This window comes from Triturus cristatus, chromosome 11 (assembly GCF_964204655.1).
Source record: "Triturus cristatus chromosome 11, aTriCri1.1, whole genome shotgun sequence".
Classification (NCBI taxonomy): domain Eukaryota; kingdom Metazoa; phylum Chordata; class Amphibia; order Caudata; family Salamandridae; genus Triturus; species Triturus cristatus.
Window position 1 is genome coordinate 363,088,187 of NC_140594.1, and position 27,223 is coordinate 363,115,409.

At 45.5% G+C, this 27,223-nt stretch overlaps 1 protein-coding gene across 2 annotated transcripts in view; it reads left to right on the plus strand.

Moving 5' to 3' along the window:
* The window catches only part of OSBP2 (oxysterol binding protein 2), a 1,376,304-nt gene that overhangs the window by 1,289,662 nt on the left and 59,419 nt on the right, over positions 1-27,223 (plus strand). For both annotated transcript variants that reach the window (XM_085633692.1, XM_085633693.1), the window contains one exon: positions 10,181-10,401. In XM_085633692.1, the coding sequence (XP_085489818.1) occupies positions 10,181-10,401 (221 nt within the window). The remainder of the gene's footprint in view (positions 1-10,180; positions 10,402-27,223) is intronic.

Below are 27,223 nucleotides of genomic sequence, written 5' to 3' on the forward strand. Positions count from 1 at the left end.
AGGACATAAGGATTTTAGGAAATGTAGAATCAATATTTATGGTTAAAGTTACCCCTCCCTTCCTTCACCATAACAAACATATGGTGCCAGGCAGGTTTCCAATTTTATGGTGTAGTGGCTTAAGTCTAAACCTTCTGTGACATGGATCATCTCATTGAGTTGCATACAAGATAAGACAGTGTAAGGATTTGGGCATAGATGTCTTGCAGAAGAAAAGCCATGACCTGCATCCTAGGATCTTCAGTTTTTAGTGTTATATGTAAGAATAATTCCCCAGTGTGTGCAGGGACCCCATAACACCTATGTCCAATATTTCAGATTGTCTGAGGGTGAAGAGTTCAGCATGACACATTTAGAGAATCATATCCATAAAGGTTATGTAGGAGAAATTTTCAAAATACTTGCAATATTTGATATATTAATAAGTCAATACCGCTTTTCTCAAAACTACATTGTAGCACCTAAAAGTATAGCGTACTGCCTAACATCCCAAAATAGAGAGGAAAAGAGCAGCCTGATCGTCTTACATAATAATTGTTAAAACAACATTCGGCCCCTTAAACAGAGCAGGGGCTTCCATTTTCCATAATGTCTTATACTGGCAGTTGCATCACAGTCAGATCATCAGATCTTTATTCCAGCTTTTGTGAGTGGGATCTTCAAACACTTTGGGTAGTTTCTCACTTATTTTTGTCGAAATTCCTCTCAGAACTTGATTTTTTTTTCTTCTAATGTCATTTGGTGGAAGGACACATTAAGAGGTAATTTTTCCTTTATTTCCATCTTTCCTCCCCACCAGTATCTCTTCTCTTTTCGTGAAGTGCCCTTCTTATGGAAGGATAGAAGCTGGCACAGACCATCATATGGTCTCTCTCCAAATGTTGACAAAATAGTGAAAAGGAACTTACAATGAGAGAGAGAGGGCATCAATGGAAGCTGGAAGACTTCAGAATCAAAGAGAATAAGAAATGTGACAAGACCTCCAGTGAAGCCTCAGCTTCCACTCTTACAGAGTCTTCCTTTACTAATGACTCCCATAGAGGGAGATCCAGAAAGGGTAAACATCCTTTACAACAACTGCGTTACAGCGCAGACCATTACCCGGCATTTTTTACTCTCCAAAATCTTTTACAACGCAGGGCTTCACACTGCACGCTTAGGTTTTGTCTCATCTCTTGTTGGATTGTTTCTTCTATTTCCACTTGTTATCAGTTGTATAATAAACAGGAACAAGTAAAACTGAGGGCTTGTTCAATCATTGAAAAAATGTCTGCAATAGTATGGTTGAGAACTATCCAATTGTCAGACATCTGCAAAGCAGCCACTTGCAAGTCAATCCACACTTTAGTAAAACATTACTATTGGAATTCCGACTCTAGTGCAGGTCAAGCTAATTGGAGAGATCTTTTTTTGATAATACTCTATTTAGACAAAACTCTAGTCATGAAAACTCTGGAGAACTCTTTCTTGTTCTGTATGCTCAAGAGCCAATAAGGAGAACATTTTCATTCTGATATTTTAATGTCTTAATTCTGACTCCAGTGTAGATCAAACAGCTTTAATAAATCTTTTTAGATACTACTGTATTTAGATAATATTATAATCATAAAAGTTATTGAAGAATCGTTCTTGTTCTGGATGATCAAGAGCCAATATGGAGCAAAATTATATTCTAATCTTTGACTATCAATGAAGATCCTTTGATGCAAAAGAAATGGATTCCTGCTTGTAACCCCGGATCCTGCATCACAGGCATCTTCATTGAAGTTATAAACAGTCTGCCCTGCTCCTGACTTTGATCTTGGTCGTACAGCATAAACATTTTGAGAGTTTATTCTGCATTTATCTAAAAGTGCTTGTTAAAAAGAACTGACTCTGTAAGGCAACTGCAAGTAAAAATTATCATGGGATATGGAAGGCCCTGTTGTCCTAAAGGGACAGGGTGCTGCTTTAAGTCTATTAGGCTCTCATTCTGTCTATTTAGACGTGTTAGTTAGCAGGCTATGTTCTTGACTTTTATATATATGTCAAACAGTCACAATATTAGAAATTTGAATTGTGCATAGATGTTTGGGGTGGACTGTCTGCATTTCTTTATAATGAACTTTTCACTCTCTCACAATCTGGTATATTGGCTGTGAGTGTTCAGGGGTCTCTGCACACACTGGGAAATTGTTTTAATGCATTGTGGCTTCAACGCAGATAACTATGATGCAAAATCATGACTAAAAGCAAGCAACAATTTCTTATTCTGTTTTATAACGTCCAGTGAGCCTGATTCAAGGTAGACCTGTGAAACCATACAATATATATCAGACTCCCACCTGCAAAAAACCACCACATCATGATAAAAAGGATGATCCTTTTTAACAGGGCAGTATCAGTTGCTTCTGCAGTTCATTTCTGAGTAATCATTGACTTTTTCCAAGCTGATGTTGGGACATATGATTCAAAATTAGATGTAATGACGAAAATATTCTTGGCCAAGTTTGGTGCTCTTTCTTGCAATCCCATTCCTGGGGCCCTTATAAGTGTCAGAGCGTGATACTTCTGACCAACTGCAACTTTTTCTCTGAGGAACCGGTGGGAGACTGGGAACTGAGTCACTGGTCGCATTCAACTTACTGGCTTGCCCCACTCAAGAAGGTCGGGCTTCCAGAAAGTTTCTGAGTCTGAAAGTAGAGGGCTTTACTGAGAGCAATGAAGAGCCAAAGCTGGTCGAGGCTGAGACATTCCTGGGCACGGATACCAGACTTTGCCAATTCAGAGCTTTCCCACCGTTGTTGTTGACCTGAGCAGGTCCCTGCTTTTTAGCACCCCACCTCCATTTAACCATGACTCAGATACAGCTTGCAACTTGTCTTGCTGATGACTAGTTGAGGATCAACTTCTCTCCAGGAAGTCTGTTGGTGGGATGGGCCATCCAAGGCAAGCTGGAGGAGGCGAAGCTGTGTACAGCCCTGCTTGCACTTCAAAGACACTGCCTCAGCTCACAAACCAAGAATTTCACAGTAGCCTATTGTGGCTACAGACAGACTGGGACCAGGGCAGGGAGTTAGCAAATTCTAGACACCTCTATTGGGGGGTATGAAATTAAAACCCTCAGGCCCACTCTTCAGTTCCCTTCTGGACCTGCAGAAAGGACTCTCAGAGGACAGCCTTTGCCGACTGTGGCCTGCTGTGTACTTAAGAGGAATGTTCTGCTGCACCGAGAGGACTGCCTTGCTGCCTCAAGCCTGCCCTGTGCCCTCAAAAGACTGCCGGTGCTGCTTTAACCTCCAGAGTGACTCCAATGACTAGTTGACTGGCCTCCTGTTCAGAGCCTCAGGGACTGAAAAGGATTCAGCCATCGGGAACCTGCAACTGGACACAGCCTGAGAGAGTCCTGACCCTCCACGAGAGGGAACTGGGACCTACCTGTTTTCCAATCTGTCCAATTGGCCTGACTTTTTTCTTCTCCGTAGCAGCAAATCCTGTTCAGCGGCCCCTCGCAGAAAAGGTGTCGGGCTTCATGGAGCCCTCATGAGCTACAGCCTCCAGCTTCGTCCCACTGAAGACTTTTAACTTCCATAAAAGAGAATAAGTCTGAATGTAGAAATATTCACCGAGCCTTCATCCAGCGGCTTCCTGACGACTATGGTGACCCCTCAGACATCCCCCCAACTGCATTGCTGTACTGAACTCTACCTTCTTAGACATTTTTATATAAAAATCCTTCTAAATGTAAGTAAGTCGAGACTGGACCCAGTCCACCTCGTGTATACAAACGTGGTCCATTGTGACCATCCATAACGTTTGACTTTGCCCTATCTTGTGTGACTAAATGTCCGCATTTGTCGCTTTGATATTTCCGCATTTGCCGCTTGATATTTTAGGCGCTATTTTTCACTTTGAACTTTGAAGATTCATAACTCTGTTTCTACGTATTGGAGTTTGTTGTTTTGGTGTCAAGTAATATATTAAATTTGAGTTTATTATCCTAAATTGGTGTGGTAGTTTTCTTGTGCTATGCTTTTACTTTATTACTGTTAAAGTGCTGCTTAAACAATTTATACATTGCCTCTAAATTAACCTTGACTGCTTTTGTGGCAAGCTATCAGAGGGTCAAGTACAGGTTAATTTAGTGACCTTTTGTGGTTCACCCTAACAAAGATTTGGCTGTTGCTTGAGTAGGGTTTCGTCCCCCTCACACAACAACCCGGTTTATCACAAACCTCAAGTTTTATTACAGTTGACATACACAGGCCAGTTTACAAAACCCTGATGCCAAAGATGGATCCTGTGGAAATCATTTGATACTCGTCAGCTGGAGTTTGGTGAAGTTGTCATATTTACCTGTTTTGGCCTGTGTCCATATTAGTTTCCCCAGTCTAAATGAATTACAGACCTCAGAGAAGACTCAAGCAAAATATGTAGCTGTCGTGTTACCTTTTGGGGTATCAAGTGTAATCCATGATATGGGAATGTCACATACTTTTCGAAAACCTATGAAGAGGTACAGACTTCTACCTGATTTGAATGACGGTGGTAATGAAAAATCTGTAATCTTTCAGAAATGTTGAGTTACCTGTCTGCACATCTGGCCTTGTCATGTAACCACCCTATTTAGTGGATTCTAGGTGCAATACCCACCACAGGAAGAGACACCTCAGGCTCTGACGTCAGCTCCAGAAAGGCTCAAAGTTGGCTCTTCCAGGCATGATGGTGGAATAGCTTTCCAATTTAAGGGTTAATGATCTCTTGTTGTTAACTTGATTAAAAAAACTCCATGGAAATGGTAATGAACTTTCAGAAAAAGCAAAAGAAAGATATAGGGAATACCTCCCATCATGTTGAAGAAATGACTAAAAAGGAACTTTCTGATGGATACATTTCCCAGTGGATTCCTCACCTTGTGAATATCCCCTGCGCCAGCATTCCACGGACCTTTTTCCCCCAGCTCTCTCGCCGACGTGGACGTCATAATACCTCGGCTCCGCTCGCGACTCCGTATGACGTCACCGGAGCCATAAGAGAGCCACGTCGGCGTGATGACGTCAGTTCCCTTTTTTCCGCGCCGTCGACGCATAATGGTTTTCCAGCACTCTCCTGCTACTTTGTAGTCTTGTAGTGGTTATTGTTTCTGGATTCACCATGTTCTCGACAAAGAAGTCTGGTTTCAAACCTTGTAGGGAATGTGGGGGCCATATGTCAATGACTGACCCCCATGAGGATTGTTTGTGGTGCCTTTCTTCAGACCACGACGTGGAGGACTGTTCCAGTTCCAGAAGAATGAACCCCAAGGCCTTGAAGGAGAGAGAGGCGAAACTCTTCATGGCCAAGGGGAAGAAGGAAAGGAGAGGTAGAGAGAAGGAGAAATCGAGGCCGGAGTCGTCGACTTCACACTCTTCGAAGTCGAAGAAGCATCACAAGAAAAGAAAGCATAGCTCTCGGCGCCGGTCTTCGAAAAGTAGGACTTCGAGATCGCCGTCGCCTCGACGTCGAAGTAAGGATGTTGTATCTCCTTCTCCAACTCCTAGGAAGTCTCCAGAGAGGTCACCTTCGCCGAAGCGGACTCCGGCGCGGTCCCCGGCGCAGTCTCCGGCGCCGGTGGAGTCTTCTGCTTCTGACGTCGAGCAGGAACAAGAGAAAGAGCTTTCTCCAGAGCTGGCTGATCCTGTGGCGCCTGTTGAGGACACTTCGGCTCCGGTTCCAGGTACTCCTCGGCCGGATTCAGTATCAATCCCTTATCCGCAGTTCCCGACTCCGGGTGCGGATTCGACGCATTTCCTTAATGCGATGTATGGGATTTTTCAACGGGCTGCCTTCCCATCCGGCGCACCATCTGGTCCCGCGGGTCCTACGGCATACACCTTGGGAGTGCCGCAGCATTATGCTCAGGCCCCATTTATGCCCTTTTTGCCGATGGCTCCTTCGTGGCAGTTTCCGGCGCCATCTGGTGATCCATCTCGGCTTCGTTTGGATCGGCCTTCTTCGGAGCCCTCCTCGACGCCGTTACCAACTCCCTCGGCTCCACGTCCGGCGCCGCCGACTCCGAAGCCGTCGACTCCATGTTCGGTTCCACCGACTCCGCGTACGGCGCCGCCGACGCTGATTCCTCGGATCCGTTCAAGGAGAGAGGCCCAGAGAGTCTTGGAAGAGGAGCGTTACAGGGAGGAAGTGGAAGAAGGTGAGGTGGATGCATCTTCTGACGACCTTGAAGGCATTCAAGATGCTAGTGGTCTTGATACTACTCCGGAGTGGGAGCATTCATCTACTAGATCTTCACCGCCACAAGAACTGGCCCCCTATCATTTAGTTATTAAGAAGGCTGCAGAGTTGCTGGACTTACAGTTACCCTCTGCTGAATATAAGCCGAACCTCCTTACTGAAGTCCTACATTTGCCAACTTCAAATGTTGAACCCTTGTTGCCTATTAATGAGGCTATCTTGGAGCCTGTTATGGACGTTTGGCGTAAGCCACTCTCTTCGCCTGCAGTCTCCAGACAGGTGGCAAGGAGATATAGGGTGGCCCCTGGGGATCCAGGTTTTCTTTCTTCCCATCCTTCTCCAGAAAGCCTTGTGGTGCAGGCTTCATGCTCGAAGCATGCTTCAGGCGCTTTCCCTCAGACTCCTGCGGATAGGTTTTCTAAAAAGACTGATCAAGCAGTCAGAAAGGTCTTTTCTTCAGGAAGCATGGCGCTTAAATCGACCAATGCCACTTGTTTGCTGGCGCGCTACGTTCATGCCTTGATGGATTCAATGAAATTGTTAGCCCCTAAGCTGCCGGAAGGAGAGAAAGCTTCTTTTATGGAGGTTGTCACTGACACTCAGGCTGCTGCAAGGCAGGTAATTCAGTCGGGGCTTTACACAGCTGATTCTGTGGCAAGGATAATGGGATCTTCGATAGCCACTAGGAGGCAAGCGTGGCTTCGTTCTTCTGGCTTCTCTTCTGATGTTCAAGCCACTTTGGTAGACTTGCCTTTTGATGGAGAGAAACTTTTTGGCGAGAAGGCTGATTCCGCCTTGCAAAGATTTAAAGATAGCAGGGTAACGGCGAAATCTTTAGGATTACAGACTCCTGCTAAGGGATTTGGTCTTAGGAAATTCAGAGGCTTTGGGAGATCCTCATTTCGTTACTTCCGGCAACCTCAGCAGCAGCAGCAACAGCAGCAGCAGAATCCCCTCTATAGATCGTATAGGGGAAGGCAAAGGGGACGGAGAGGTTCTGGCCGCAACCCATCTTCATCTTCTGCCTCCTCTGCTCCCAATGAAGCTTCAGGGAAGCAGCCCTAGATCCCCCATCCTAGATCATGTGAGACCTGGGGGGGGTCGGGTGTCCCACTTTCTGCGAGGTTGGAAATCTGTCACAACCGACCTTCGGGTTTAAACCTTGTGGAGAATGGGTACGCCCTTCCCTTTCGGGAGTTTCCTCCCCCTTACCCTCCTTGCCAGGGTTACTGCTCAGAAGACCATCTGCTTCTTCTGCAGACGGAGGTACTAGCTTTGCTTCAAAAAGGTGTGATAGAGGTGGTTCCGGAGCAGGAAAGGGGTCAGGGATGCTACTCCCGGTATTTCCTGATTCCCAAGAAGGATGGCAGATTGCATCCAATCCTGGACCTCAGAGTCTTGAATTTTTACCTGAAACAGGAGGAATTCAAGATGCTGACCCTTGCGCAGGTTCTTCAGGCGTTGCAGCAAGGAGACTGGATGGTGTCGATCGACTTGCAGGACGCGTACTTCCATGTCCCAATCCTGAAGTCGCACAGGAAGTATCTCCGTTTTACGGTTGGGTTGCAACACTACCAGTTTGTGGTCCTCCCGTTTGGTCTTACTACCGCACCTCGAGTCTTCACAAAGGTAATGGCAGTGGTGGCTGCTCATCTCAGGAGGTCGGGGATTCCGGTTTTCCCCTACCTGGACGACTGGCTTCTGAAGGCAGAGTCCCCAGAGATAGTGCAACATCATCTTCAGGTAACATCTCAGTTGTTATTCGACTTGGGATTTTCGATCAATGTGCCCAAATCTCACCTGGTGCCCTCTCAACGCAACCTGTTCATAGGGGCGGTACTGGAAACTACTGTGTGTCGAGCATTTCCTCCTCCTCAAAGAATTCTCGACATTACGTAGTAGCCGGAGAACTGTGGCAATCTCCCTGGTGGGGTCAGTCGATAGTCTCAGATAATGATCAGGTGTCGATAGTTCCTTTCCTTCCCTGCTCGCAACCTTTCACCGCATCGTTACCTGCCCTCCATTTCCTTTTTCACCACAGCCTCAAGAAGACTCCCTCTTCTTTGTGTGTCGGACCGGGTACGTCTCCCTGTACCCCCGGGTCCCTGCGCCAACTGAGTGGATGCGCCCTATCGCCCCTGACCTAGGATAGCCAGCTTGGCATCCCCAAACTGTTGCCGTTGCCACAGTTCTCCGGCTACTACGTAAGTCCTATTCCCTCATCTAGACTCTTCTTCCTCACCCCTTTTCATCGCCCTTTTTCACCCCTACTCATCGCCCCTTTTTCACCCTTTCCTCTCTCCTTACCTCACATTGCACGGGATATGTGTTACCCTTTTTTCCTCCACTTGGGCTCATCCGCACTCTTTTGACACCTACACACCCTTTTATCTCCCGCTCTTATCTCTCATTCCCTCCCTGCCGCTCCCATTACCCTTTCATTTTGCCACCTATCTTTTCCCTTCTCCACTTTTATATACCCCCTTTTTACCCTCACCTTCTCCATCTTAACTCTTTCCCCTTCCCTCCACTCTTCACATCCCCCTTCCCCTGCCCTCCCCTTCCTCTCAATCTCAGCCTTTATTTTCATTAATTATTTTTTAATCCTCCTTCCCTCCCCTCTCCCTCCCATTTTTTTCCCTCCCAGGCTACTTCCCAGGCAACCTTACTATTGCTCTGTCCTGAAGAGATCCCACTATTCGTATGGGGATCGAAACGTCATCGACCGTCGTCTCTAAACTCATTCCTTATTTTATATTTGTCATTTGAGTATGAGATGTTGATCTGACTTTTATATATTCTCACCCTTCACCAAAAGTCACCTTTTAAGTCACAAGCCTGGGTTAAGGAAATCGGCTGATTTCCATTTTAACCTCCGCACGGCTAGTTCACTTATTGTTGTGTTTATTATGTTTTGTGAATTTTCGTCCTTAAATATTATCCTTCATTAAATTGCATTAATTGCTCCCTTGTATTCCGGTTTCTCATTTTAGAAATTGTGACTACCCTTTTGTTCACCCTTCCTGCATGGGACCTCTGTTCCTTTAAAAATGCTGTGGGAATCTATTCACAAGGTGAGGAATCCACTGGCAGATGTATCCATCAGAAGAACAAGTTACTTACCTTCGGTAACGCTTTTTCTGGTGGATACAGTATCTGCCTGTGGATTCCTCACTGGCCCACCCGCCTCCCTGTTGTCCACCTATGTATACCTTAAAGGATATCTTGCTTGAGATGTTGTTGTACTATGTATATTTGAACGAATGTTGTATACTGTGTATACTTTGAATCTGTCGTTGGTCCACCTGTTCGCCTCGGAGGCACGGAAAAAATGGGTGGAACTGACGTCATCACGCCGACGTGGCTCTCTTATGGCTCCGGTGACGTCATATGGAGTCGCGAGCGGAGCCGAGGTATAATGACGTCCACGTCGGCGCAGAGAGCTGGGGAAAAAAGTTCTGTGGAATGCTGGCGCAGGGGATATTCACAAGGTGAGGAATCCACAGGCAGATACTTTATCCACCAGAAAAAGCGTTACCGAAGGTAAGTAACTTGTTCGTCTATTGACTCCACTTGAAGGTCCTTTTAGGTATTCGAATTTTCTAGCAGAAGGTCCATCAGCACTGATTGTTTATCCAAATGTTTCTCCATTAAATTTTCTTCACCAAGAGTGGATTTAATCACTTTAGTAGATAATTGTCTGTAGCTCCTGCTGTCAGATTTTCAACTTTCTCCTTCAAGGTGGCCAGTCTGCCAACTCGTTAAAAGAAAATCCATCAGCCAATCTCAGAATATCAGATTTCATGTCTTTGAAAGTGTTTTTTACGCAGCAAGGGAGCATTTTACTAGTGAAAATGTTTTATAATGTCTTTTACGATTTTTAAAGCCTGTATCAAATTTCTTGGTGCAAATGGGACTGCTTAGAGGAAAATACAAATTCTGTTTCAAAACATCATTACTCTTCTTGCAGGGAAAATGCAGAAAACATGTATTTTTTCTCTGAATTGGCCTTGACCCTGAATGAACCCGAAGGGGGAGTAGCTCCTACTGATAGTCGGCTACGACCTGATCAACGACTCATGGAAATTGGCAAGTGGGATGAAGCTAATGTTGAGAAACAGCGCCTGGAAGAGAAACAGAGGGCTGTGCGTCGGCAACGCGAGACGGATGCTGGTGAGGCCCTAGAGGAAGGTGAGGGCTTTCACTTTTCAGTAAAAATACAAAATTTGACGAACAGAAATATCTTGTGCATGTACCTGTCAGTATTTTGTATATGTTTGTATCTAATCAACAAAGGATCTTCAACCCTTACGTTGACATGAAAAGCCTATTTTCTCATTGTAATTTTGAGGTCTCTGGAGGGATTCTATGTTTTATTTTATGAACAATAATCTTTTAGATAAGCTAAACCTCTCTCACGAATGTTCATCGTGGATGGTTGCACACAGCACAAGCTCGCCCCCTGCCACCAAGGGCTATCAAAGCCAACTTCCTGAACTTTGTGATAGAACTGACTTCCTGAGAATTGCAACAACCAAGCTTCCTGAAGAGCTGACAATACAAGTGCTCCAGAATTATACCAACAGATTCAAAGACAGCGTAAATAATTTGAGGCAGTGAAAGTCTGACTGAGAGAGGCAGGACTAAGATACATTTTGCTTCACCCTGTGAACCGGATGGTGATTAATGAGAGGAGATCACATCTTGTTCCTATTCCCAGAAATCACCTAGGATTGGCCAGAGGGTTAGAGGGTAAAACAAGGTTTGGAAAAGTGGAAACATGGGCTGAATCAAGAAAGAGGCGTAAAGACAAACTGTGATCACCAGGTAGTGAAGAAGCAAACACAGAAACAATGGAAAGGCATTCTGTCCACCAAATGGTAGGGAACGACGATGTCATGTTGTCCCTGCAGAACAAGGTAACACTAACTGAGGGGCCTACATCAGCCTGAACAGCCAAAGCCAACAAACAGCACAATGACCTAGGACTCCTGGAAGATCAGATGAAGGATCTAGGGTGATATGATCCCTCACTATTCCTTCCAAACTCAGATTTATACAAGTTAAATCCCTTCATAGAACCGATTATATATTCTGGATTCTAAGGCAAATGGGCAGACTTCACATGCCAGACTGCTTTAGATGCAAGTCAGACAAGAGGGATTTTTTTCCAATTGACATAGTCCTGCCCAATTATTTAGAGCTACTGGTCCAAGATAGTCTTTACACTTTCAAAGGTCTTACATAGCCCCATCGAACAGTGCCCTAAACGGGTCCATCGGGGAATAATTGAAGAGGCAGGTTATCAAAGAAGTGCCAAGACCCTGATTAGCCTGGGGTTCTAGCTAACCAAGCGAGACATAGCTAAATATTAGACTTTCCCCTGTCCTCTATGGCATAGTGGCAGCGGCTTATGGAAGGATGTGCTGTTATGGAAAAATCTATATATCTGTCCCCACAAAGATGAGAAATGTGTGGCCCTTCGGTCTTAACTTTCGGTCTGTTTGTATGATATGGGGGAAAATAGTAGATTAGTAATCAGTGTTTACTGTTGTAAAAAAGCATATAGTAGCTGGCTTGTCTGTAAGTTGAGAATGCCTGCATGGACTTCTGATATTATTTGCTCATATATAGGACAAAATCAATAAAATAGTTATGTTGGGTGGTGTTCGCAGCACACTGCAACTGTTATCTGTTTTTGACTGTTAGGTTCATTGATGTTATGGGTGAGTTGTGGCATAGGGGTGGTGGACATCTGTTTTACACCAAACCTTCTGCCAGTGTTAAATGGAAGTATGACCGCTGCCCAAATTTACTAGAGGTTGATTTTGAGATTACACAGTGTGGAAGTTGAATAGTCTACACATCATTACTAAGTAACTGGTCTGAAGATATTAATAAGAATGTGTTTTACGAATGAGACAAGCCAAATCTCTAAATATGAGAATTGGCCTTCAAGAAAGTATGTTAAAATATCCTAGTCAATGCATCAAGCAGGATGAATGGTAGGTCCATGTAAAATGATTTGTCGGGAGACTCAACAATCACGTCAAGAAACATAGGGTACATCCGTTCCTGAAGCCTTGGGGTTGGGCGAGGTGCTAGCCTTCCAGGAAACGTGTTACACTGTAGAGGAACACAATAGTTTGTCAAAGAATTAGATGGGGAGTATGTTCTGGTTCTCATATTCCTCTTTCTGTGGGGCATAGCTCTGTGAATACAAAGTGGAATACTGTTCCAGGCAATGTCAATAATACAGCCCATTTTAATGTATAATTTAAACAGGCTCTGCTAATTATTGGTGACCAACAAACTGATACAATTTTGTATGTGTTGTTGTTTTCCCCTCTCTTTTTTCCTTCTCCCCTTCTGTTTTACCAGGTTGGGCATATGTTCCTACAAAAAGCGTGCCTATCAGCGCTTGGACGCATTTCCTTTCACAACAAGGTACCACAGGTTCACAGGCCTTTCCTGGAATCTGTTCTCTCCTTTTTGTCACCACAGTATTCTCACCTTCTACACCGGTCCTGACGAAGCGCTATAGGATCCCTTATGGACCAGTACCGAGCGCGAAACATGTTGACTCCATTTTAGTTGGACTTTTCACACCATAGCACCCATCCTGAGAGCAGTGGTTTGTTACACATCTGCCCTCTACATTTTTTCCAAAGAGGAGCTCCAGGATCCACTCTATTTTTAGCTCACTATTTGGACCCGTGAATAAAAACTTAGGTTCTGGGTTCCATTTAGTAATTTTAACATACCCACTCACCTTACTTCTATAGGCCCACATAACCCCATACACAACTGCGGCGACTCCTCAAAAGATCTCCGCTGAAGAGCCCTCTTGCGGGTCCCGTGAGGGACTGCAGCGCCACCCCGACGAGGAGCAACGCCCTATGATGAAGCATGACACCCGCAAGGGTGTGTGAGGGCACTAAATTCTTAAGGAGTAGTTCCCCTTCCACTTACATTGACCTCCACTTTATGTAAGTCTTAGTTACCCATTTCTGGTCTCCCCCTCCCATTCTTTTTAGGAACAGCTACCCCTCAAGTATATACAAATAATACAGCCCACACAGGGCTCTATTTGTTGGTGAGTGAGGAATTGGTTGGCAGAGATATACGCTTGGTCCATGTATATGGAACAAGGTGCACAACCTTATCATTCTTCCCCAGACTGTTGAAAATAGGGGCGCCAAGGCTGGGTTCACCCATGGTGTGGTAATTGTGTAATGTCGGGATTGATAGACAGACACCTCCTGAGGCTGGACTGGAACATAAACTCACAATGCAGCTGGTGGAACTGACTAATAAGCCAAATGTCTACCGCTTAGTGCTGAGATACGTGAGGAGTCCACAGAGGTGAGGTAGCTGAACAGAATGCCGTTGATCACTCTCCGATCCATAAGTTGTGCACACAACACCACACTAGGCCCCATTCCCGTCTGGAAACTCAGAGCACAGGTGCTCCAAGACATGGTCTTTAAGATAAGGCTATGCAACGTGATAGTTTGAGAATAACTTGAATAATACTTCCCACAAGGCCCCTGAATGGGACAAACCGAAGGCAGTGATAAGGAGGCTGTATCTTGGTAGGCGGCTACCTCACAAATATATAAAATGATTTGTCAGGAGACTCAACAATCACGTCAAGAAACACAGGGTACAGTCGTTCCTGAAGCCTTAGGGTTGGGCGAGGTGCTAGCGCTCCTCACAAATTAGTGTTGATATCAGCAACCTAAAGACTGAAATTGCATGAAGCGAAGCATCTCTCCTGAATACTAATGAAGCACAAGAGACTGTTGTAGGCAATAGGCCTGGTTGAAATTTAAATCATGCTAGTGTAATTCATGTAATTTTGGTAATTTGTGTTACGCTTGTTATGCAAAACTCACAAAATTATACCATGACTCCAGTCTCAAAATTAAGTCACTGTTTGTGGTAAAGATACCACGCAGGCGCACAAGAACAAGGTGAACAACCAAAACGCAAATGGCATTTACAAGAGCACACATGTTGTGCTCAAATAGAGTGCTAAATGATAGGTGTGCAGTTCACTTAATTATGCTTAATTTTCCATAATTGTTCTGAAATTTAGTAGAATTACGCAAAAGCACTTTATGCGATTCACACACCCCATTAGGCAAGAAACATAAACTGGGAGAACAATATGATGAATTGGATAGGAATTCATACACATCCTAAAGACTAATACTACATAGACACCGACATTAGCCTGGGAAAATGCTAGCATTCCTGCTGAGCAGAGAAAACCACAGAGACCTGTTGTGAGAGCAGTAGACTAGTCCAGCAACACTACTCACAAATACATTTACAGAGTATTTCATCAATACCAATAAATGTTGTATGTCCGACAACCAAAAGAAGACCATGAAAAGATAAAAATCTACATAAAACAAGCTTTACTGCCAAAGTCAACCATTAGATGAACCATTAACACAAGATGAGTAGAGAGCCACACAAAGAAATGCCTGGTAGCAAAACTCCAGGCCCAGCAACCTACCTGCTGACTTATTTAAATGTGCAACACACATACTGGTAAGTAAGCTGTTATTGGTCTGGGAGAAAGCAATAGAGAGACAGCTTGCCAGACTTGATGCAAGAAGCAGCCGTAATAATGATACTTTAAGCCTGGTATAGATGCGATAGACTATAAATCTTATAGACCGCTGTTAATGATCAATATTGAAATTATTACCAAGGCAGTAGCAGGTAGATTAATAAGAGTGATCCCAAATCTGGTACATCAAGATCAATCAGGGTTTATATTGGGTAGGAGGGCAGTGGCAAATGTTAGAAGAATTGACTATGCCAGGCATCAACTGGAAGAAAGGGAGAATAAGCACATGGTGACTTCATTAGATATTGAGAAAGCCTTCGAAACTGTAGGCAGGGACTTCCTGTTTCAAGCTCTGGGGGGCTATGGACTGAACCCCAACTATTGAAATTGATACGGCTATTATACTCTCAAGTTTGGGCTAGAGTTAGGACCAATGGTGTAGTTTCAGTTACTTGTGCTGTAGAACATGGCACTAGATAAAGATGCCTGCCGCTGATAACTTCTAATTGAGCTCTCCATTGTCTTGAAGGAATTAATAAATAAATTCAATAAGTGTACCTTAAAACATGTATTGATTATATTTTTTGACAATGCCTGTTTATTTACTTTTTCAGATGAGATAAGAGGCATAATCATGGATTATTCTTTGTATCCACCACAATTGCTATTTACTCTCTATAATGATTCCACTATAAAACCGTGTTTTCTTCATTTAAGACAGATCTCTAGAACTCGTCTCAAAGGATTGACTTCAAAGTGCCTATTGCTTCACCCAGGAGGATGACGAGCTACCGTCTCTTTTCACCCACACCCTGTTTTCATTATAACAAGGGGGCCTTGGAGGCTCACCCCTCTTTCACATTAACTAAACAGTTTGTTTTTCAACCATCTCCCCATCTGTCCTGTGCGTGAGAGAGATCATATGGACTTGTTCATAAGATACTATATTGTACACTAAATAAAAATAGTATGTAGTCCAAACTACTGTTTGTCATTGAAAAGTCTATTTGCACTAACCTTACTTCTTTCAAGCAGCCCATAGCTGGGTGAATAGGTTCATGCAACTCTAGTGGTAGCTGAGAGTTCACTCCATCAGGGTAAAGGCAGCCACAGACGCTCTTATTTAGAATTAGCAGTGAATTTTGCTCTTGGTCACCTGCCTTTAAAGGGGGAGCAATAAACTTTCTATTCTCTTCTACTATTTATTAATACCAAAGAAAGCCCCAACTGGAGAAGGCGAATTTAGGTCTCCATCTTGAGTATTTTCTTTTACATTCATAAACCTCCGCCCATAATCCCTGATGAACTTGGGGCCCAATTCACAGAACTAACTTAAGACAAAATCCTAAACTTACTACCATTTTGGTATTACAAGAAGGCACTTACTCATTTTGGTATTCACAGAAGACACTTACTCATTTTGGTATTCACAGAAGGCACTTATTCATGTGAATACCAAAATAGGTAAGTGCACTTACTCATTTTGGTATTCACAGAAGGCACTTACTCATCAATGGGTAAGTGCCTTCTGTGATTACCAAAACGAGTAAATGGTAGTAAGTTTAGGATTTTGTCTTAAGTTAGTTCTGTGAATCGGGCCCTATGAGTATTATTTGTTTAGGTCTTTTCTTGACCTCCAAAAAACACAAAATACTCTGCAGTTCATGCTGACTCAAAACTTTAAATTATTAGTGTAAGAATTAACGTGTTTAAATCTAAAATATCAGCACTATTCCTTGAGTTTTACTTTTTAAAGTGTACTACTGAGTGTTTCACCATAGTTGTCTTTAAAAGTGACTGATTTGGTTAAATTGACTGTGTTAAGTAGACAGAACATGCTACCATCCAAGGATCACGTTTTCTTTATTTTTTAATTTTTATTTTTTAACAACTTTTTATTGATTTTCCATACATCCAAGAAGGAAAACAAAAGAATGGAAAAAGGACAATGGGGTGTTCGGTTACATACCCCATATGTTTAGCAAAGACACATGGCAAATCAGGTTATTTAAGGCACATCTATGAATCCTTAAGATGTCCATGCCTACTGCCCGGGCAAAACTTATGAGTATGATCTTTGCAATAGTCATTGTCCAACCATTGAAAATTCCCATCCCCAACTAAACCCCCACCCTTCCTCCCTCTCCACCCCCCCAGGCGTGTCGCTTAAGTGCTGGCTGAAAAAGGTCAGCGGAGCTAATATCGCAGTGTGGCGACTTATTGGAATGAGGGGAATCTGAGTGAAAGCCGGCTTGCATGTCGAGCGCCACTACTAATCGTGAGGTTACAGAGCAAGGTGGGCTCAAAGCTGTCTATACGTTAAACTATGGCTGCCACAGGGTCACCCAAAGATGTGTCCTCCGCGTCATCTGCAGGAGATTTGAGAGCTACAACGAGCATTTCCCAGGCTCTCGCCCTTTCCAGTGCCTTTTCACTCCCCCTCGTGATTTGCAATTTGTAACCTAATCACTCCCTCACACTCAGCCCATTTTAGGAATTCTGCTTTCCACTTAATGATGCTAGGGCCCTGATTCGCTTTCCAATGTGTGGTGATTTTTCTCTTGGCTAGTAGCAAGCCCAAATCTAAAAATTTACTAGTGACTTTGTTCTTTGGGGTATGGGGAAACCAATGTAGGATACAGTAAGCCATGGATGGGTCTAGTTCCCTATCAGTGAGGTCTGTCAGTAATGTTGATACCTCCTCCCAATAACTGTCAAGGAACGAGCAGTCCCATAACATGTGTTTAAATTCTGTGCTGTCTGCATTACATCTCGGGCAGGACGCTGGCTGGGCCGGGAAATATGCATGCAGTTTTGCTGGGGTAAGATATGCTCTGTGTAGAATATGGAAGTGTACTAACTGAAACCTCGCATTCCTTGTGCTTTTCCAGACTCTCTCCACAAGCTCACCCCACGCCTTGTCTGCGATGACCTCCCCTATATCCATTTCCCATTTGAGCTTTAGGGCAGACAGGGGGGATAGGGATTCCAGGGTCATACGTCTATAGACACACGTCACTGCTTTAAAGGTGCCCGCTGCCAACACCACATACTGGCACCCCATGGAAGTCGGTGGTTTTGTGAGTCCTCCACACCAATGTTTCCTGATGGCCGCCGTGAGGGCCGTGTACTGTAAGAAATCACCCCCGGGCAAGTCATAGCGGGTTTACAGATCGTTAAATGGGATCATGGCTCCCTCCTCATAGAGGTCCCCCATGGTGGTCAGTCCCCGCTGCGCCCAGTTGCCCCCGTGTGGCAGGGCCCTGCACATTATCAATGGTATTTCCGGTGCATAGAGGCTCTTAATAGAAGCCCTCCGCAAATACCTGTTCCAGCATTTTCGTGCTGTGGCAAATTCTATGGTGAGGGATGTAGCGCTGACTGGGAGTCGCAGTACTATGCGAGACAGCAACATCAGGGTCCCCGAAACCTCCATGGGCTCTTCCTCCCCTCTAGTGGCCCTCACCACCCATTGTGTGAGCCATTGAAATTGGGCTGCTAAATAAGAAGTCTCGTAGTCTGGGACCGCTAGACCACCCTCCGCTCATGGTCGCATGAGTGTGCTGAGCGCAACCCTGCGCCTGCCCTTGCCCCATAGGAAAGCTGTGATCATTGAACGGAACTGCTTGAAGTAGGTTGCCGGGATCCAGATCGGCAAGGTCCCGAAGTACTAGAGGTGCCGCGGGAGGGTTACCATTTTGAGTAGAGCCACCCGGCCTGCTACTGACAACGACAAAGAACTCCAGAATTCAAAGTTAGCTTTTGCCCCTCTGACGGCCTTTCCAATGTTACCCTCAAGAATGTCCTCCTGTCTGTGCTAGATAAGAGTGCCCAGGTAGGGTAGGCATCTGTCTTCCCAGTTCACTCCCTCTGTGCACTGCGGACCCATTCTATCCTTACGCGCCAAAAAGACAAGATTTCGACCAGTTCACTTTTAATCCTGCCACTCTGCTTAGAGCGTGGAGCAGGTTTTTTGCCCCCAATAAGGCCGCCCGAGTCAGCAAGGAAAAGTAAAAGATCATCAGCATATAGTGCAATATGATGGACCTGCCTGTGTACGTCAAGCCCTCGATACGCCCTCCCCGATCTAGCATGCGGCGCTAAGGGTTCCATCGCGAGAGCAAACAACAGAGGGGAGAGGGGACACCCCTGCCGTGTACCCCGCCCCACCCTGCACGCTTCTGAGATAACTCCCCCAGTTTTAACTCTGGCGGTGGAGTCAGCGTACAAGAGAGCTGTCCAACTCACAAAGTCAGAACCAAGCCCTATTCTCCTCATCACATGAAACAGAAAAGCCCATTCCAAACTGTCGAAGGCTTTTTCTATATCTACTTTAAAGATCGTAGCGGTGTCGGTGTGGTAAGAATCTGCTTCTAAGATGCTAAGGAGTCTTCTGATATTTAGCGCTGTGTTTCTGGTGGGGATGAACCCGGATTGACAGCATGTATGAGGGTGATCATGTGAGGGAGCAAACGGGAGGCTAGGATCCTACTTAGTATTTTCTAATCGAGATTGAGCATGGATAAAGGGCGATATGCAGTTCTATCCCATGCCTGCTTGCCCAGCTTTAGCAGAGGAATGACTATCGCTTCTCTAGTGGAGTCAGGTAGTTTGCCAATCCTCTTGGCATTGTTATATAATCGTGCGAGTTGGGGAGCTAGGGGGTCAATGTAGGTGAGGTAAAATTCTATCGGGAGGCCATCAGTGCCTGGGGTTTTGTTACGGGCCATACTTTTGATGGCTCCATGCACCTCTACCTCGATCTCACGTCCCAACAAGGTTGCCGCATCCTCGTCTAGTGCAGGTAGGTCAACTTCTCGTGTGAACTGTAGTTCATCTTCGTTTGGGGCCAGTTGGCTCCGATAGATCTCAGTGTAATATTAAAAAACAGGTCGTTGATCCCCTGTTGGTCATACCTAGCTAGTCCTGACTGGTCTCTAATTTCTAGTATAACTCACCCCCGCCTAGCTGGATTCGCCAACCAAGCCAGGAGGTCCCCCGATTTATCCCTTTCCGAATGTGCCCGAGTGATGTAGGTCTTGTAGTCGAAGCATCGCAGACGCTCCACGTGGGCGGCTACTGCCTCCCTTGCCTCTAGTAACTCCTGGTGCTTGCCCGGGTTTTCAGGTCTGTCCTTTTCCAGGGCGCGCAGGCGCTCGTCATCTCGTTGAATATCCTGAAGGAGAACCGTCCGAACTCCAACCAGTTCAGATATGCACCGCCCTCTAAGTACTGCTATACAGGCGTCCCATTCCACAATCGTGGATGTAGCTGTACCCTCGTTGGCCTGGAAATAGTCAAGTGATAGCTGCCCCAATAGTTGTATTGAAAACCTGGTCTTCTAAGGCCTCTGGATGCAAGTGCCAGGTGGGAATTTTGGGGTATGCACGCGACCATTGTGCCTGTGCCAGGACAGAGTTGTGGTCTGAGAGCGTCCTGGTGAGGTATTCGCTGCAACTAATCCCCTCATGGACATCGGGTGAACACAGAATGGCATCTAGCCAAACATGTAATTCATAGAGGGCTGAAAAGAAGGAGTATTCCCGGGTTAAGGGGTGCTGCGCCCGCCAGGTATCAATTAAGTCCCATTTCTGTTGCCAGGTACTGCGTGATTCTGCCAGTTTGTGTGCAGGCACATTAGGGAGTGGGGGGTGAGAGCGGTCAAGGGTAACATCAGAGATGCAATTGAAGTCGCCACCCAGTAACAGCGACCCTGTAAGGGTGGTCGCCAACCTTCTTGATAGTAGGGAGAAGAAGGACGGCTGGTCTGCGTTAGGCGCATATATACTACCCAGGCTGAGATCTCTACCGTCTAGTCTCCCCGTCACTACCACAAATCTGCCCTCTGGGTCAATCACCTGTGATGTGCATTGGAATGGGACGTCCGCCCATATCCATACACCTCTCTCAAAGGCAGAGTATGTAGTATAATAAACCTGACCCCTCCAGCGGCGTTGTAACGCCTTTCCTTCTTTTGCCAGGAGGTGGGTTTCTTGAAGAAATGTGATCTGAATGCCTCTGCAAATCAAATATGAGTGTATCTTGTGGCGTCTGACCATAAAGTGCATACCCCTCACATTCCACGAGAGACAAGCCAAGCCTAATGGGGGTCCCATTGCTGAAACCTACACGCATAGTGCTTTAACAATTCACCCCTGTGACACGCCTGGATCCCCTTAAAAAACCCCAACTATAAAAATAACCCCAACTCCCCCTCCCCAGGACAGGTATCCAATAAGGCACCCCCATCCAAACCGTGATAGTACAAACCAACGTCTAGTGACAAAGGAAGGGGTGGTCTCCCTCTAAGGACCTCACAAGGCAGCCCATAGTGTCGCCTCCCCGTTAACTGTACTAATCAATAAGCCCCAGTTCAGCTGAATGTTACCTATAGTTCCAAGTTGGGAAGCCGCAAGTTGGATGTATGACGTAACAACGCGTGTGTTTACAACGCTTGCAGTTACATCACGGTTTTTACAACGAAGCGATGTAACCACGCGATGCCATTACAACGCAAGTCTTTACATCGACTTGCACTAGATGGCGTGCTAACATTAGAAAAGCGTAATTTACTATTCCAACTCCAGTCCACTTAACAGTAGGGAAGGTGTTGGGATAGTAAACTACACTATTTGTAATGTTAGCACGCCATCTAGCCGAAGTCGATGTAAAGACTTGCGTTGTAATGGCATCGCGTGGTTACATCGTGTTCGTTGTAAAATCCGCGATGTAACTGCACGCGTTGTCAAAGTTTCGTTGTAAAGGTTGTTTCCCCCGCAAGTTCATTGAAGCTACACCTACGGATCAGGGATGAGAGGCCCTGGGAAGATCTGCATGTTGAATGGCAGATCGCGTTCTTTACACTAGATCATCGGCTGTTTGGGGCGTAACCACTGGCATGTTCGCTCCCAGGCTGTCGTTGTCGCTGCGGTCCGGTGAGGTCTCTGATCCACCATCACGGCGTCCGCTGCCGCCCAGAGATGAACTAGGGCTGGTCTGACTGTGTGACATCACTGCCTGCAGCGCTTATCACGTTTTCTTTATAAAACCATGTTTTCCAAATAGTTTTCTCAGATCCTGCTCATGGACTTCAATATTCTGCTGATTTGTACTTAAAGAAGATACCCATGATGAATGAGATTCAGATACCAATGGAGCAACTTTTCCTCATGGCTGCTTAATTCCTTAGGTCCAGGCACAGGATGAGATATAGAAGAGAGTGAACAGTAGATAACAGCAACCACGGGGTAGCTTACAAATTGAAAGGCAGGGGTTGTATTGTGAGGCCCCTGAAACTGTCTGGCGGACAAAGAGGAGAGAAATTATGGTTTTTCTTTTATGCTGCTTTGCCATTGTACACAAAACAAGCACTAGTCACATACACTTTAGCACATAGACACCTGACTAGGTAGCTCAGGTAACTTAGGCCAAGATCCAGGCCATCAACCTTCATTCATTCCTCTGGTAATGAAGGTTCACATAAGCAGCAATTGTTTACCTGTGCAACTGTTACTTCCTCACTACTATCTGCCTCAGTTTTGCAGAATAAATGTAGGGGCCTGGGCTACTGCAGCCACCAGCTCTCTGGATGTCCTTGGCTTCTCTTTCTGGTAATCTTAATCTTTCCAGTGCCAGAATGGTGATGGGTTGCGATCCAGTACATAGCACTGACCACACTCACAAGGTAGATCGTAGTAATCATAAAATGTGTCTTTGTACCCTATTTTCTTTTAGCGTTCTCCTTGTAACATTTATCTCTTTGTACAACATAGGAAAATGTACATCATATATGGCAAGTTCCTGAAAGGCTGTTCAGGGAACTGCAGAACTCGTGTGCCGTGATGGTACATGACCAATATCTTCCTTGCATTGCAATGGTGCACAAAATGTAATAAACTATAGGAATGGAGCAACATCCCTTTTAAAATAGACATTTATGTGATAAGGTTCCTCTATTAGAATGCACTTTGGGAGGTGGGCTGGTGGTAGGAGTGCTGCAGCAGTAGAATATAGGATGTTACCATTGAAACCTGTCACCAGGCCTAGTCGTGTCACTGTGTGTTAGATAAGCAGGTTGGTTATCCACTCAGAGTTTCAGGCAGTTTATATTATATATTGCTTCCATGCTAACTCCTAACAGATTATGACATTGTTGTAGAAGTGTTCCATTTTCCCCTAGTCATCCCTAGCTGCTGACTGTTATATATAAACTTCCTGTTCTGTCTGTCAGTGCAATGCAGGCTCATGTACACCTTCGACAAAACACAAAATAATACCCCTGGGTCCCTTTTATTTTATGGGCACACTATCCCCATTTGTGGCGAGGCGTACCTTACAAAATTCACATGGTGTCTACTATGACAATGCACCCAATTGCAGTCAATGATCTCTTCTTTGGGTACAGTCTGCACAGTAAAAGATGGAGCGGCTGTATGAAGCAGCCTCTCCATCTTCTACTATGCAGGCGGTGCCTGCCTGCTCTTCAAAGGGGGCCAGAGATTCCCCTGCAGATGGGACACTGTCAGTGCACTCCTGAAGGCCTTCTTGCATCTGTACCCACACCCATAATATGGTGTGTGCACAGAGACAACGTTTTTGCCCCTCAGGCTGGTTTCAATAAAAGCAAGGGAAGAGGTATTCTGAAAGGAAAATAATCAAGTCTATAAATGCACTAATGATCTGTGAATGTGGATCTTACTGTCACCAAGATGTTGGCACGGGTACCCAGATCCTTTCATGACTTCATGACTCTGCAACAGGTTAGTATCCTTGGCATTATGAGTAATTCCATCTCCTGAAGACACAGATGGTTGTTATGTTTAACAATCCTTACACATGCACAAACATCAAACCACCATGGCACCTACTTGGGTCATAACAGAGTCATGCACAAAAACAACATATCTATTGCACCCACTCTCTCTCCTTTGCATGCAGATAACAGTTCTAATAAAATTAAACACAGCATGGCTCCAACCATCAAGTTGGCTAAGCATTTGCTACCTTAAGAGCATGTCCATATCAAATTACATTCTTACCCCACCCTACACCATCAGTACACATATATGAGACATAATCTCTTGTACCATCACGTATGACAGGACTCCAAGACATACAGTTGGCTAACAGTTTGCAATCTCAACAGCACAAACAATCAATATATACTCTCACACCACACCGTATCCACAGTATGCATTACACGCAACCCCTGGTACCATCTGGCATTCAGCATGGCTGCACGCAATATATTTGTAATATAGTTGGCTAAGAGTTAACCAGGCCAAAAGCATTTGTGAACCATTCAAAGAAAATACTTTAACTTTGCCTCACTCACATGCACAAAGATTGTCATCAGAGCCACATAATTGGGACAGATACCTAGAAACATAGGAGCTACCTAAAGTCAGGCAACTGACAATCATACACAGAGTAGAATGAAAGAAATGGCAAAGTCCATTGAAACACACATCTATTCTTCTGATGTTCCACACAAATCCACAACAATAGCAACCCCATATAATCCATTACAAAAGAATACACCACTCATACTCAATGTTGCCAACCTCTATCGAATAACTTAATTCTTAACAATATAAAACAACCATATTCAAATCATTAGACCATATTGAGTATGTTCAACAAGAATGCAAGGCACCTGCACTCAGAAAGCACGTTAGAACTATACAGTTTTTGGAATGTGCTACATAAACCTCCATAACATAGCGTAACATAACACAATCAGCTGCCACTATTATGGTCAGTGCTTAGCTAACATGTACTTACCACTAGGCAAATAGAGTACAAAAACCACAGCAAAAACCACAGCAAATGGTGTCAGAACATGTGAACTACTGCATAGCACTTACCAACACAAATGAGTGCCTTTTAACAAGCAGGCACTCTGGGATAATCAGTAGATACACACTCTAGAAGTGAACCAGGATACAAATTATGTCCATGACTATTGGCCCTGGATCTACTTAGTTGCCGGCCATCCTGCAGTCAGCGAGGCAGACACATCAGTTGAGTCGGAAGCAGCAGGCATAGATTTCGCATGTGAAATTCTGTGCCTTGTTTTCCTCGGTTGTTTAAATTGAGTTGTGCAAAATTAAGGACTTGCAACACATCTCCATTCTCATGACGATGAAGCACATATATGCCCATGTTGATGACAGCTGGGAGTATTGTTGGTGACTGAACTACTTGTGAATTAGCTGCTCTCTAGGTGGAGGTCTGCTGGTAGACTGCATCTGCCTTGATCCTATTTTACTAACAGGCATTTTATTGGGTGCTAGCTGGCCATCTTCTGACTGTCTGCATAGTGTTTAGGTGACAGATGGCTCCTGCTTGGCTGCTTCCTGACTGACTGCACCTGAATCTACTTCCTAGGTGGTAGGCGCCTACTACCATGCTGACTTCTTTCTGTCTGAATTGTCTATGATGGATGGATCTGATGTAGGCTGCCCAAGTTATAGTAGACATCACTTTAGATGGTGTAGATATGCTGACTAAATCACTATCTGTTAGAGACTTGTAGCCGCAGATACCTTATCTTAGAATTATCCCCAGGTGTCGGACTGGATCCAGAATTTATGGGTGAGCAGTACCCCTGTAAATCCGTAGGTGCCATTGTTTGGCTCCACGAGGCATAGTCCACGTCGGAAGTGATGTGCCTATATAGGCACCACCCCAGCATGCTGACGTCACTTCTTTTCTTTTCTTTTTGCACCAGTCAGCGCAGATCTGGAGGGAGCTACACCTAGTCACTTTTTGAAGAGCCTTTTTTGTTACTTATGTCCAAGTCTTTTTGAGAAGTTTTTCTCTTGGTGTGGCAGGAATGTCCTCTAGGAAGGCCAGCTTCAAGCCCTGCGGTGCCCGTCACTGATCGATGTCAGTGATAGATGACCAACTTGTTTGCCTCTGGTGCCTCGAGCACAACCACAACGTGAAGAACTGCGTTGACTGTTCCTCAGTGAATAAGAAGGACTTGAGGTAGCAGTCCCTCAAGCTCCTGACGCTCGAAGTGTGCCGCCACAACAGTCTCAATCCCAGTCAAGAGGAAGGTCCTGGGATCGATCACAGAGCCCAAAATCTTCATCATTGGGTCACTCAGGCAAGTCACACCACAAGAAAAAGTTGAAGAGGTCTTTGACTTCACCTCGTCCATTGGCAGATGAGAAGGGGAGTGTCATCATCTGAGTTGTGGCTCCGCAGTTTAGCCAGCGCTTGGGTCGGCTCCGTGCTTCCCCAAGTTTCCATGAGCCAGAGCGACCACCTCTCAACTTCATGAGTTTTATGATGCTATGCTATGCACCTCATATCTGAGGGACCCATTCTTGCCTGCGCGCCTGTAGAACCTGTGGGTTTGCGAGGGACCCGTACTGGTTCCTTGCTGGCGGCTCTGATGCCAGTCGGGCACCTTGGATCAACGGATAGATCCGGACCAGCGCCGGTCGTACCACCTCAACCATCCCCAGGGCGGGTCCCGATGTCATTGGTGCCCACAAGTGGCACCGCCCCCATTCTGATCCCCGAGATGGAGCTGGAGGGGCGTTGTCCAACACCAACTCCGGTGCCATGCCTTTCCAGCCAGAGCCTGAGCCCTTTCTTATGGGCTAGGACTCGTGGAGGATTATGAGGGGTCGCTGGACTTGGTGGAGGCCATTGGACTGGACTCTTATCCTGATACTGGCATGCTTTCTCCCCCCTGCCATGGCTGCAGAGGAAGGAGCGTTCTTTGCAATGGCAGTAAGAAGGGCAACCGAGGTCTTGGACCATAGCCCGTCCTCAGTCTTGATTGAGGTGCTTCCGCTGGAAGTGTCCCCCTCAGACCTCCTGCTTGGGACCTGGTCCAAGCCCAGCACAGGGGCTCCTGGCAAGGGAAGGAGCTTCCAGCCACATTTATACTATCCCAGCCACCGCTGCATGCAAGCTTCTCAACCTCTGCGTGGCCAAGGATGCAATACCAACAAACCCTGTGGGTCGGGAAGCCAGATGTTGGGCCAGTCCACCGCCCCGCCCGCAGCCACAGCCTCTAAACTCTTATAGTCTGTCCTCTTACCATCATGGGCAACCAGTGGTAGGCAGGATCACCTGACCCACTGGAGGTCTATAACATCAGACCGATGGGTTCTACAAATTGTCCAGAGGGGATACTCCCTCCCCTTTATGGCTACTCGTCCAACCATGCCACCCACTTGTGACAAGCTGCCAGAGGACCATCTCTCCATGCACTTCCAGGGAGTGATGGCTCTCTTGGCCATGGAAGCCATAGAGAGGACACTGATTCCAGAAGTAGGTGGTGGTTGCTATTCCTGCTACTTTCTGGTGCCCAACAAAGATGGAGGCCTTCATCCTATCATACACCAGCACCCTTTCAATTACTTCCTCAAGAAGGAAAAATTCAAAATGGTTACGCTCATATAAACC